At 38.4% G+C, this 13887-nt stretch overlaps 1 protein-coding gene across 1 annotated transcript; it reads left to right on the top strand.

Annotated features, from left to right (window-relative positions):
- Window positions 1-4221: 4221 nt before the first annotated feature.
- On the top strand, window positions 4222-12169 carry kcnip1b (Kv channel interacting protein 1 b). Its single transcript, XM_054625387.1, has 8 exons — window positions 4222-4279; window positions 8070-8194; window positions 9773-9842; window positions 9931-10001; window positions 10104-10211; window positions 10301-10405; window positions 10826-10888; window positions 11327-12169. The coding sequence occupies exons 1-8, from the start codon at window positions 4222-4224 to the stop codon at window positions 11372-11374; spliced, it is 648 nt and encodes a 215-aa protein (XP_054481362.1). The 3' UTR covers window positions 11375-12169.
- Window positions 12170-13887: the final 1718 nt, after the last annotated feature.

Genomic DNA, 13887 nt, shown 5'->3' with positions numbered 1-13887 from the left:
TATTGTTTTAATAGATTAAGTAGTTTTAATGACCCTGAAATTGTTATGCCTCTTTTGACAACATTGATAACATCTTATAAAGCATGAACTGTTGGTAATAACACTGTGACCAGTATAGCTCAAGGTGACCAATTATTTCAACATTGAGGTAAATATTGTTATTTGACAGACTATACACAATCAGCTCACACAAGCTCCACTTGTGCTTCTGTTGTATTTAGTATGAATTTTAGTTAAATGCTTAAAAGTAGGTAAGCATTTAGCATCATCTCATATTTGTCTTATGTGGCCAGAGTTGGCGCTGTTAAGATACAAAGTCTTGGTTTAGGGATTATGTTGAGACAAGATAGTGATGATTTCAAAGTGAGTTTACCTTAACTGTAATAAACCCATTCTTGTGTTTTACACCATATTTCATACGGACTCAGGAAACCCTCTCATCCGGCCCCAATGCTGCACCTGTCTCTTGCTATTACAAGTCACATGTGTCCTCTAAGTGCATAACCTTGCAGCAAGAGTCACATCATGCCCCACTGCGTAGACAGATTCAGATCCATGGCCCGTGTCGTACCTCGACCATAGCTCTACAATGACCATCACATAATGGTCAAATTACCCAGAGTTACCCTGCATTTGTGACTTGTTCCTCCGTAAGAATCGATCTTTTCCGTCTCCTCTTATTCTCTTTAATTTTCTGTGTCAGGAAAAAGCAGTGGATTGGAACTGACAGTGTGTGACTCTGCTTTTAATTTTTTACATCACCTCACCACACACTTTTATGTAACCGTCTCCTTCTAGATTTATTTTTATCTTGTGTCCCCACTGTGTGTTTCATTTTCCACGTTAATGTTTTTTTCACCTTCATTGTTTTTTACTATCTGATATATTTTTCATATAATCACCTTTTAATTGACAGGTATTCGGGGCAGTCAAGAGTATGGGGATAATTGGATAAAGTTAAGAGTTGTAGTAAGGTACTATAGGTACTGCTAACATGCTTAAATATTGTTGTTCATTTTTATATTCTATTTAGTCAAGATCGATGAGAGCTTTTAACGGTGACCCAAGCTGCTGATTGTGTCAGGAAATACTGTACTCTGCTGCCACCTGTTGTTCAAAGAGTAATAACACAACATAACAAAAAAAGGAGGGAAAACTGGGAGCTCTCTGCTGAGCTGTGACCGCTCTGCTGTGTGGCTTGAGCGGATGAATTTAAGCACACAAATAAAATCACCATCATCGTCGTAGTCAGACAGATAGCCAATGGGTACCAAGATTGCCATCATAGTTATGAAGGCTGTTAACGTTAGTGTATTTGTGACTTTTTACTTCTTCAAAAACATGCTATATGCAAGTGAAAGTGCAATGTTTAGTGAAGAGGAGAGCAGTAGATACTAAATGATTTAACAATGAAACCAGAAAACAAGGTCTGGAACTGCAAGTTCATGCCCACATAGGAATTGCAGGGATACCCTCAAAAGAGTATTTTTAAACCTAGCTTTTCCTACTTTGAAATGTAATTTGTTGAGCCTTGAAGAAAAATGATTTATTTACTTTTTCAGTCGGAGAAGGAGAAATCTAACTGAGAACACATGTGTCTGAAATGATGTGATGGATGAGTAAAATGGCTTTTTATGAATGAATGTTATGTGCCCTTCGAAATCAAATGAAAGATAAATGCAGTGGGAGATTGAAAGAGTGGAGAAAATCCTGAAATAAAATGAAAGTCAAACATGCATTGATTATTAAAGATGTGAATGGCAAATTGATATACAAAGGATAAAGTGAGTAACACTTGATAAATCCTGATAAAAGATGCTATGTGTTCTATTGATCTTTCACCTTTTCAACAGTACCTTTAACACAGCTGTGACTAGTGGGTCCTGCCTGTTGGTGGTTGTGATCTGACTTGTGTAGATCATGAACTGCTTAAAGGATAATGAGGAGATTAGGAGGTCAGGCTGCTGCAGTGCAGTGTCACTGTGTCGGATGATACGGTTCCAGATGGCAAACATCTGTCATGGGGATCACAGCACAGGGTTACTTATAGTTTACACTTAGTTCTCCATCTGCATGTGTTTGCATATGTGTGTTGATGCGTCAGGGGCCTAGTTTCTATTTACGAAGTGGAGGGGAAGGATTGTTTAAACATCCGTGATATCGCTAGTGATTTTCATTTATGCTTCCCGGTCTCAGATGAGCTATGCATATTTTTTCAGGGAGTAAAAGTAATTAATATTTAATAGAAAAATGCATGGAATTTACTGCATGAAATGCATTAGTGTCACATGATCTATAAAGGTGAAAAGGGAACTCTTTAGTGTCACAGTATTGAAACAGAGGAGAAAGGGCTGTAGGACACCTAGCGTGAGAGGTGTGTATTTATCAGAATTATGCATGACTTTATGTTTAATTTATTAGTGCATGTTAAGCGATCACAGGACTGCCCTCTGCAAACAGCATGCACACGCACATACACACATCACTTAATTTGACTGCCATTGACCTGCATGCTTAGTTATGTGCAGTCCTCTGCTATTCAAACAGCGTGGACAAGCACATAGCAGTGATGAGGCACGTTTTTTTAGGCTTACGTAACTGTGAGGAAATGAATATTACATTTATGAATGACTACAGAGCTTAAGCTCTTAAACTCATGATGTCATACATCGTTGATCTGCTACTGTACTCCTTTCACATGGATTTTGCAATTTTTACAGCTCTAACAAAGGAGGTGGAACTCAACTTTCAGGAAAAAACAAAGCTCAAATGTCATTGAAAAAATGGCATACGCACTTTTTAAACCAAGAGAGGTTTCCTGAAGCCTATTCGCACACACACACACACACACACACACACACACACACACACACACACACACACACACACACACACACACACACACACACACATACACATACACATACACACACACACACACAAACATTCACAAGAGTGTGGAAAAGAAAGCATTTATATTTCTGGTCTGCAGTCAGTGGAATATTTATAAAGATGTTCCATTTCTCTGTGCTTCACTCTGTGCCTTTCCCATACATTGACTACACACATACCAAAGCAAATGCTTTTTAAATGGCTTGTCTTCAGAATAAATTATTGCAAATTTTGATCTTCAGCTGAGTCGTGCTGAGTACCAACCCCCCCTATAGGTCACATAATGTATCAAATCCCAAAACAGACTAAATTAATATCCTGTCAGAGACTGTTTACTTATCTGCTTTTACCAAGGTGAATTATATTGTTTAAGTAGCAAAAGCACTTATAATGTAATAAACATTTACTCCTGCTCCCAACAACCCTGTTAGATTTTTAATGCTCAGCACTTGTAGGAAATAAACATTACTCACTCCCACTGCTTTCCTTCCCCCAATGCACACAGTCTCATTTTCTTAAATTGGAGCCGCTCCATGAATATAAATCGACAACCATTAAACACGCCAATGTACTTGTTTGTACCACAGTAAAAAAAAATCACTAACTCTCTGTTGCCCTCTTCATTAGAGTAGGAGAGAGAGAGAGGGGGGGGGAGGTTTAGCCATGTTACAGTTGTAAATTAACACACTAACAGATACACAAGTCTTCACAGCTACCACATATCTACATTATCATTAAAGTACAAATCATGCGTCAGGATGCAGAGCACTAATTCATTGTGTTTCTGTGTGTGCCTTTATGTTTGTGTTAGGGAAATAAATTAATGAATAAAAAGATAAGAATACATAGATAAAATCTAAAGTGCAATGCCTATTACGAACAGGGAACCGTCACCTTTAAATGGATGTCCTTCACCTGCTACCATTCACTTGTCAGTGGAGTTATTACTGATTACTGCATCGGCTGCCAGCACTCCACAACAACACGAGGGCACGAGGACGCAGGGAGCTAGAAATAAGGGGAAAGGCTGACAGATGAGTAGAATCAGGCACAGAACGGAGGGAGTGGCGCAGGAAGGCAGGAGCAGCTTGAGTGTGCGTGTGTTTGGCAAGAGGAATCAGAAATCCAAGAGATTCAGCTCAAAGAAGAGACTCGTCCCTCAGTAGCAGATCCAAAACCAGTGAAGGGAAACCAGTGAAGGGGCAAATCCCCTCTAAGACTCAGAGCTGCGGAGGCAAATCAGAACGACAGGGCTGGAAAAATCGTGAAAGAAATAGAGGAATATTACTCTCTGTGTTGTTTGACCAGGCCGGTTTCCACGGTGACAACATGGGTGCAGTGGTGGGCACTTTGACCATGCAAACCAAGCAGAGGAGACCATCCAGAGGTACGTCAACATTAGTCTGTTAAAAAGATGGAGAGGACATGAAAGAGCACCACAAAGCTAGACTAAACTGAGAGAGTGAAAGCGAAATAACACACAGAGAAAATTATTTGGACCTATTATAATTCATAGTTTGTTCAATGTTATTTTCTACGTGTTGCACACTCGTACGTTTAACATAAACAATAACATGTATAGGTATGCCATATTTCTGTTGAGTGACTGAATTATTGAAGAAGGAAGTCTGTAAACAGCAACAATAGATCAGCTAATGCATTTAACCAGATGTTACTTACATGCAACCAAATTACTTTACATGTAAAGTACATTAACCAATAGCATTGGTGCATTTGTTCTTATATACAAAATAAAATAAAAAATCTCTATATTTATATGTCTATTTTTAAATGAAATGTTAGAAAATTCACTCATGGAAGTGGCAGAGGAATAGAGAGGGATCAAGTGATTAGGGGAGAGAGCCATAACACTGTAGTAATGATGGAGAGAGCAGTACGCCATGAAGTGTAGGATGTCCTTGAAAAATAACTAGAGAGCGAAATCACTGCCACTGACTCTATGGCTGTATGTGTGTTCGGTGCGGACGTCCGTCAAACGCGTGGGTGAGTGAAAGAGAGGGGGAGAGGGGGAGAGGGTCCAGGCGAGAGCATGTGAATTAACAGGCAGCTCACATATCATACCTCTCTCCATGGCCGTATGCTTGAGATCCTCGTTGTCATGGAGACTGGGTTGTAGGGGCATAAGAGGGGAGTGTAAGCGATACTCAGCCAGGGTGAATAAGGCATTTATAGCAGCGTGAAACAGAGATTAAATAGATGAACCAGCAAACAAAGCCATTACTCTCTGACATTAGACGTATAGCAAACCCACAAGACAAGAGTGGTGTTTGGTTTTTACACTGATGACATGGAATCATTCGCCCCTTGTGCTGATGAAAGCACAAAATGGGGGGGGGATGCACAGAGGTCATCCAGTTTTTTTTTAAAGCTCCATTAAAGTTTGTCTTACATTACCAGCCGTGCAGAGGTATATGGGATGAGATGAGACAAGATAAGACTTTATCGATCCCCAGGAGGGAAAATAAGTATCTCAGTGGCACAAGAAACAAGGAGGAGAGGTGGGTCAGAGAAGTATACAAATAGAAATGAGTCAGAAAGCTAAGTATATACAACACGATAGTGCAGACCACGGAGCATACAGTGAATGTGCTGTGTGCAAAAGCAGCTCAACATCAGGGGCGTTTTCAAAAACAAGACTGCATCAAGATTTAACCTGTTAATCAGTGCGTTTTAAGGGTGCCAGTAGGTGAATTTTGTTACCTTTGGACTGAGCCCAGGCTGTTTCCAGTCTTGAATCTAAGCTTAGCTAAATGGATGCTGGCTGTAGCATTATATTTACTGCACAGACATGAGAGAAAGGGCAAAGCCTAGCCTATTTCTCATACAGTGGGGAAAAGTGACTTCTGGTGAAATGTGTTGGCTTTGTTGATGCTCAGGCCAGGCCCTCACAATGCACGACGGAAAATCACAATGAATCCAACCTGTTGTATCCAGCAACACTTGGACCACCTGAACAGTCACTCCTCTTGTTTGTGTGTGCAAACACTACTGGCCCAAAGCTGCGGCGTTAACAGCATGACAGTTTGTCTATAAAATCCCACTCTGACACACATCTATAATTACCTCCATCACTTCATCATGTAACACACTTCCATCCCAGTTTATGCAGAAGAATGTTTATGTGCAGAGCAGCTGTTGCACAATTTACAGCAAGACTCCTGCCTTGCACACGAGCATCAACACTGGAAATGTTGGTCCTGAGCATTTCTGTGCCGTATTATATTATAATCATGCAAGAAGCAGTCATGAAACTTTACAGGTGTGTAGTTGAGATCAGTCTTTCATAAAATCTGTTTTTTTTGTCCTCCAAACATACTGTGAGGTCCTATTCTTCCATGTGTTCTCTCTATCTCTCTCACTTTTTCTTCACACTCTGCCACCACCTCTTTCTCTTCTCACATTTCTACCCCCCTACCCGCCCACCCACACACCCCTTTCCTCTAATCAACATCTCTGCCAGTTTCCTTCTCTCACCCTCATTTTATTTCATCTGTTTCTGGTCACAGTGTCGCCCGGCAGAAAAAATCAATACGCACACAAGTGCAGCAAAGCAACCCCTTTGTTGTTTTTTTGTCGTGTGATGAGAGGCTTTTAATCACAGGCAAGATAAATGCACAAACTGTTTTTGACACCTTTTTGTTTTTTTTTATCAATTGATCCGGTGTAGGCACCAATGTTCACCAATGTTCGTCTTTTCTGTCGACCTCCATGACAACAAGAGCCAGGGCGATCGCAACATGAGCTGAGAGGAAAATGCGAGAAAAAATGAGAGAAAGCAACACATAAACACATGCTGTATGTTCAGCTGTTAACTGACAGTAAATATTCTACACCAATTCAGCATTCACAAAAACCCTGAGGATAAAGGGCTCAAATGGGGGGGCTAATAACAAATCTGTCTCAGATTATTAGTTATAAATTAGCTGATAGAGATGCTTCATAACCTACATATATTTGTTATCTTTTTTTGAGTTCAATAAACACCCTGATAGTTGAAACATTTTCACAAAGAATTGAAACTGATATCTACTAACAAACAGGATCAAATTGAAAATGATTAAAATATTAAAGTAGGAGCAATTATTTTTGTACAAAGAAACAGGTGCAACTAATTAGACATACAATTGAGTCATCTTGTAATTGCTCAAAAAGCAGGTGCCCAACAGGGTATTTGATATCAAATTCAAATTTGAGATCGTCCCTGGCAGGGGATGCACGACACGCGATACAGTTTCAGCGTTGAGGATTGATCTTGACACCGCTGCTGGGTGGGTTGGAATAAATGAGTCATCGGCGCCATCCAATCTTTATCTGCTTTTCTTAAGGCTGACTGAGCCAATTGATGCTGTAGCAATAAAGCTTGTTTGAGGATGCAAACGTGTGAGCAACTAATTATTTTGATCAGCTTTCATGGTGGGATTTGGCTAGATTTAAAAGGGCTTTAATAAGTAAACAATACAAACAAGGATATAATATGTAATGTCACTTGGTCTCCATGCAAGCAAAGAATATTGCTTATATCACAGGGACCAGTTGGGATATAAAATAAGAGACATAGTCCAGATAGCATCATGTGTAAATATGCTGCCAGTGAATGCAATAAAGACTTTCAGAGAGAACCACATGTGGCAGTTTTCTCGCAGATGTTTGCTCATGTTTGAGAACTCATTGGTGTGTGGATTGTGTCGTCTGCCGGATGTCGGGATGTTAGTATTGCCCTGTGGCTGGAGACAGTCGTAGTGACAAACACTTGCCTAAAGCAGAACCAGAACTCTTCACATCATTAACCACCATCCATCTCCTCAGCGCCTGATACTGAGCACCATCATGCCATTAATAACATCCCTCAAGTCCTAAGGGGGAATCTGTTTGTCAAGAACATGTAGTTCTTCTCAAATTCTCCCTCTTTACCTCTGTGTGATCCTGGCTGAACTTGCTTCCCCTGTAGGTTCTCTTTTCTGCCGTCCAATCAAATTTTTGATATATTTCTTTCCGACTTAACATTCTCAAGCTTCGCGGACTTTGCTGTCTCTTTCCTGTGTATTACAGTTTTCACATCGCTAAAGACTGGCAGGAGCATTATGTTTAATATGGATTGTGACATGATTCTGAATAACACATTTCTTCATATCTCACTTCCTTTATTTTTTCGGTAGATAAACTAGACGATGAGCTTGAGATGACGACGGTGTGTCACAGGCCAGAGGGTCTTGACCAACTGGAAGCCCAAACTAACTTCAGCAAGCAGGAGCTGCAGATCCTCTATCGTGGATTCAAGAATGTAATCACACACTTTCTCATTTTATTATTTCATTTCTTTGGTATGTATTACAGATACTTAAAACAGAAAAAGATCAACCTAATAATAAAATATATATTTTTTTGTTTACCCCTAATAGTATCTAGCCATGCATATTGATTCTTTTTGAACAACACTAAAATACATGCTTTGCTTAATGAGGCTGTATTGACTGTGAGGTCATTGCTAAAGTTAGCATGTTAACATTATTACAGTGACCGTTTAGCAGGTATAGGGTCATTTTTTTCCATGTCACCATCTTAGTTCAGGAAGTACTACCCGGAGCCTTCCTCGTAGCACTTATGGCACTCGTATTAGTTGCTGCACTTACTGTATTCGTATCAGTTCGCTGCACTTATTGAATTTGTATTTGTTTACTGCACTTATCCTATTCGTAGTAGTTTGTAGCACTTACTATATTCGGATTAGTCTGTTGCAATTATTGTTTTTCGTAGTAATCTGCCTCTGCACTATACTTTTGCTCTGGCTTATACTTTGAGATGCTTGTTTAAGAAAGGAGATGCACTTATGACTTCTGGTGACTAGTAGTTCTCTTGAATACCTATGTTGAATACACTTCCTGTAAGTCGCTTTGGATAAAAGCGTCTGCTAAATGACTGTAATGTAATGTAATGTAAATGTGTATTAGCATGCTAACATTTGCTAATTAGCACAAAACACAAAGAACATCTGAGGCTAAGTGAATGTTGCTAGTTTTTGCTGGAATTTGGTCATAAACTAATGTATTAGACAACTTAAAACGTTGCTATGCTGGTGGTGCTAGATGAAACATGTATAACAAATAATTCATCCAATAATGGTGGTGGACAGACAGATTGACATAACCACATTCATCCACCAAGCAAGCTAATGCTAGCACAGCCAAAATTTCTGCAGCAGTGAATTACTTTCAGGAAAACAATTATTTTTTCTGCTACATTGAAGAAAACATTGTTAACTGTAGGCCTACTAAACAAAGTCTTAACTTTGTCAGTTGTAATCTGAAACCCAGGCGGTAACCTAAGGGTCTGAAAAGGGAAGCCAATGCGGAAATGCCTTAAACTTGCATTCTTTCTAATGGCCGGCAGGGCGAAACTCCTCTGGTTGCAAACAGAAGACCTACTGTACAGAAGTCTATGAAAAATGACCCTACTTCTCACTTGATTTATTACCTCAGTTAACATTGTTAACATGAGTTTATGGTTTTGAGTCTTCTTCGATACAGAATTATGTTAATTTGGTCAATTATGGTCACATTTAGAGTAAAATAGTCGATCTATCCTATACCTTAGAACTTAAACCCTTTCACTGTGGGTTTTTCAGTCCATGAAAGTTGATTGTAACATTTTGGTCACCCAAAAATGATCAGCTTTCACCGAGACTACATCTAATTCTTCTTAACAGTCTATATATGAAACAAATGTTAGCATGCTAATAATGCTGGCTAACATGCTAAAATATGATTAGGGTCACAACACCGCACATTTCTAGTGAGTTCTTCCAATAAACAGGAAGTCATTTAGTAGAGTATTCTAACCATATTTATTTATTTTTTCACAGGAATGTCCAAGTGGGGTTGTAGATGAGGAGACATTTAAACACATTTACGCACAGTTCTTCCCTCATGGAGGTAATGTGCATTACTTTTGAATCTCTTAAATTGCTCTGTGAAACTTTTTGAACAGGCGACCTTACAGATTAATTGTTTTGTTTTGCAGATGCAAGCATGTACGCACATTATCTTTTCAATGCATTTGACACTACAAACAATGGCTCCATTAAGTTTAAGGTCAGTCATCCTGCTTTGTCATTGCAACTTGTGTTAAATATGACACATTTCTTTACCTCCATGTCAGAATCTAAGTTTTTACTTCTGTCCCATTGCTGTCAGGACTTTGTAATGGGTTTGTCTATACTGCTGCGAGGAACACTGAGAGAAAAGCTTGAGTGGACGTTTCACCTTTATGACATCAACAAAGATGGCTACATAAACAGAGAGGTGAGTCTGTGCTGCCCTATGTGAACAGTGTTTTTGTGTGTCATCTGAAGTAAATGTCTCTTCACAATGTGAATCTACTCTTTTCTCAGGAAATGACTGAGATTGTGAGGGCCATTTATGACATGATGGGCAAGTACACCTACCCGGCAATAAAAGGGGACGTCCCGCAGCAGCATGTGGACGCCTTTTTCCAGGTTCATTTCTAAAATATAAGATTAAGGGTCTAAAGACAATATTTTTGTTATCATTGGCAGGTGATTTTAAACCCATTTTATGTGCTTGAGGAAAAACATGACTCTTAATGTATCTAAATTTAATGTCTCAAATTAACCTCTCTTTTTTTATGGAGACACTTTTCATATACTTGTAACACAAAGTCTTATACAGTTTTATATCATAAGCAATCCCAGTCCCTGCAGTCCATAAAGCAGCATTGCAGTCAGTGTTTTTTAAACTTGTTAAAAAAATTCTTCATATCGTATTCTATAGTGTGAACAGTTTTCTACAGTTTCTCTACTCTAAGTTCGTTGCAACATGATCTCACAATGAACACATTTCCACAACATAATTATCAAATATTTGCTTCTACTGATTCACATTATATTTTTCTACAGAAAATGGATAAAAACAAAGATGGAGTGGTGACATTAGAGGAGTTTATTATAGCCTGCCAGGAGGTATGTATTGTCCTTGATCTGAGTTGCTTATTTCTATATGTAGTAATAGTAAAATATATGTGTATGAAGTGTAGATTTAATAAATAAAGAGCATGACTTTACATACAGTTACTTAGAGATGTTCTTCTATGTATTTAGATTAACTACATGTTCAGAATAGTACTCATTAATACACAAATGTGCATTGTTACATTACACATGCAGAGAACATAGACTTAAACATCAAAAAGAATATAGAAGCATCTGAACATCAGCTTGTCCTCCAGATTTTCTGTAACAGATGTCTCTTTTATTGTGCAAAGAAAGATGATGTTACATCTGCATGCTGCTGTCTTTTTGGGGCCTATACAGCCCATACATTACTATATACAGGGCTTTCTATTCATTGCTGGTTAATTGCATCATTCTGCCCTGATTACTTGTCTTCTCTCTCCGCAGGATGAAACCATGATGAATTCCATGCAGCTGTTCGAAAACGTGATGTAGGACAAGAGGAGATGATGGAGACAAAGAAGTGGAAAAATCAGAGGGCTTGGTGTGAGTGCCTATGTGTGGATGCATGCATGTGCAATACATCCAGTCCCTCCTCCTCTCCCCATCTTATCCAGCTGTGGTCAGGACACAGTCAGATTCCCCAATGACTTGAAAGAAGGGACTGGGCTGGGATGCTTTAAGCCTTCCTGCAGAGTGACTGATGTGACAGACATGGACGTAAAAGACATCACTCTCAGTCCTGTCTTGAAGATTGGCCTGTTAAAGATTAAGATGCTCCTACATTTCAAAGCTGCTCCCGACCAGCAAAGAGCTATCGTTCAACCAGCGGGAACTTTCTTTTTTTTCTCACCAAAAGAGGTTAACTTTTTTGCCTAAATATAACTGCATGCTTTTGCAAGAGGTTTTGATTTATCTCCAAACATTTGTCAAGTTTGTTACGGGAATCTGGCCATAAGGACTTTTATATGTATCTCAAGCATCACTGTTGCAGTGACCACTGTACATTTGTGTTGACCTGGCTGTCGCTTGCCTGCTAAGTCTGTCCCATGCTTGTTGGAACTAAGGTTTTAGTGAAAAGAAAGAGGAAATCAAATCATTTTTTATTCTTCATTATTTCCACCTGCTGCTTTTCTTCTTGTGGTCAAATTGATGTTGTCAAAATGTAAAAAAATATAGTGAAAAATTTGCAGACATTTTGGATTTTGTGATTAAGTGCCCACAAAACAGAGATGATGAATAATAATCAGGAAGAGGTTTGTAATCATCAAACCAATATCTTTATTTGCACATGTGATTAATGGCGACCATGATGACGATAAAATATTTGTATGGTACAAACTTATTGATCTTCCTCATAGGTATGTAATTGTGTACAAGAAATTATTTACCTTTGAGCAAGTGTGGTTGTATGTGTATACATACTTGGCCAATAAAGCTGATTCTGAGAAACTGTCAGATGGTGAAAACTTGGTATGAGGAAGTTTCTGATAATCTTGCAGGAAACAATGAACATGAGCTTTGGAATATGACATTTGATGACACCCAGGACGGCTCCATCTGTATTAGTGAACATTTGGCACTGACTCCTCCATCCAAACCAAATCTGTGATGTAACACTGACAGATACAGGTACAGACAAAACTGATGAACTCCTGCAGTTGCCCGCAGATGTTTTTTTCTGTGAGGCAGGGTGTGTTTGAAAGCACCCCTATAATAAACAACTCACTATTATATACCAGTAGTAGTTCATGCACTGAAATATTCATCACCGCTCCTTTTTGTTGTTTGTGGAGCAGCTCTTTGCTGAAGGTTACTTCAGTGTGACATCACATCCTCTGGTCTCTGCTATCTTGGTTTGGAACAGTTATTGAATCTCACAAACAGAACTTTAATTCTAAGCCATAAGAATAAAAATTTAAATTCTTAAATTGAGTGGTGTATTACTTGGAGTTATTCTCTTTTAAGTGTGTGCATGTTTGTGTGTGTGTTTGTGTGTGCGTGCGTGTGTAGTGTAGGAGTGTGTGTAGTGTGAGTTGTATGTATGTGTATGTGGTGACACCGCATCCATTTAGAGCTCTCGACTTCACCTAAATGAGAGTTTGGAGGTTGGAATTATGAGGGAACCGGGTCCTATTTAGTTTTGGAAGGCCACGGCGTCATACATGACATCACGGAACACAAGGCCCGCCCATCAAAGACGTCAACCCTCATAAACCTCAGAAGACATTCCCTGAGGTCAAACGACCCGCTACGGCTCCCTACTGGCCTGGATAGAATCCTACACTGACCCACTTAAAATGGACAAAAATCCTCTAAATAAAGTTTATTTAACGTTAAAAGGAATTCATGATTCATTCATAAACAACATGTCTGAGGGGTTGATCTATCTATCTATCTATCTATCTATCTATCTATCTATCTATCTATCTATCTATCTATCTATCTATCTATCTATCTATCTATCTATCTATCTATCTATCTATCTATCTATCTATCTATCTATCTATCTATCTATCTATCTATCTATCTATCTATTTTTTCATCTATCTATCTATCTATCTATCTATCTATCTATCTATCTATCTATCTATCTATCTATCTATCTATCTATCTATCTATCTATTCTATTTCTATATCTATCTATCTATCTATCTATCTATCTATCTATTTTTTCATCTTTCTATCTATCTATCTATCTATCTATATCTATCTATCTATCTATCTATCTATCTATCTATCTATCTATCATCTATATCTATCTATCTATCTATCTATCTATCTATCTATATCTATCTATCTATCTATCTATCATCTTTCTATATCTATCTTCATCTTATCTTTCTATCTATCTATCTATCTATCTATCTATCTATCTATCTATCTATCTATCTATATATCTATCTATCTATTTTTTCATCTATCTATCTATCTATCTATCTATCTATCTATCTATCTATCTATCTATCTATCTATCTATCTATCTATCTATCTATCTATCTATCTAT

Source organism: Anoplopoma fimbria, chromosome 24, assembly GCF_027596085.1.
Source record: "Anoplopoma fimbria isolate UVic2021 breed Golden Eagle Sablefish chromosome 24, Afim_UVic_2022, whole genome shotgun sequence".
NCBI classification, from domain to species: domain Eukaryota; kingdom Metazoa; phylum Chordata; class Actinopteri; order Perciformes; family Anoplopomatidae; genus Anoplopoma; species Anoplopoma fimbria.
Note: the sequence above shows the minus strand (reverse complement) of the source record. Positions and strands in the feature narration are given on the sequence as shown.

Excerpts from the sequence above, each read along its gene's own strand:
- kcnip1b (XM_054625387.1), top strand. The coding sequence starts at position 4,222 with ATGGGTGCAGTGGTGGGCACTTTGACCATGCAAACCAAGCAGAGGAGA. Across the intron at positions 9,843-9,930 it reads ACAGTTCTTCCCTCATGGAG|ATGCAAGCATGTACGCACAT; the intron begins GTAATGTGCATT and ends TTTGTTTTGCAG. Across the intron at positions 10,212-10,300 it reads ATGGCTACATAAACAGAGAG|GAAATGACTGAGATTGTGAG; the intron begins GTGAGTCTGTGC and ends CTCTTTTCTCAG.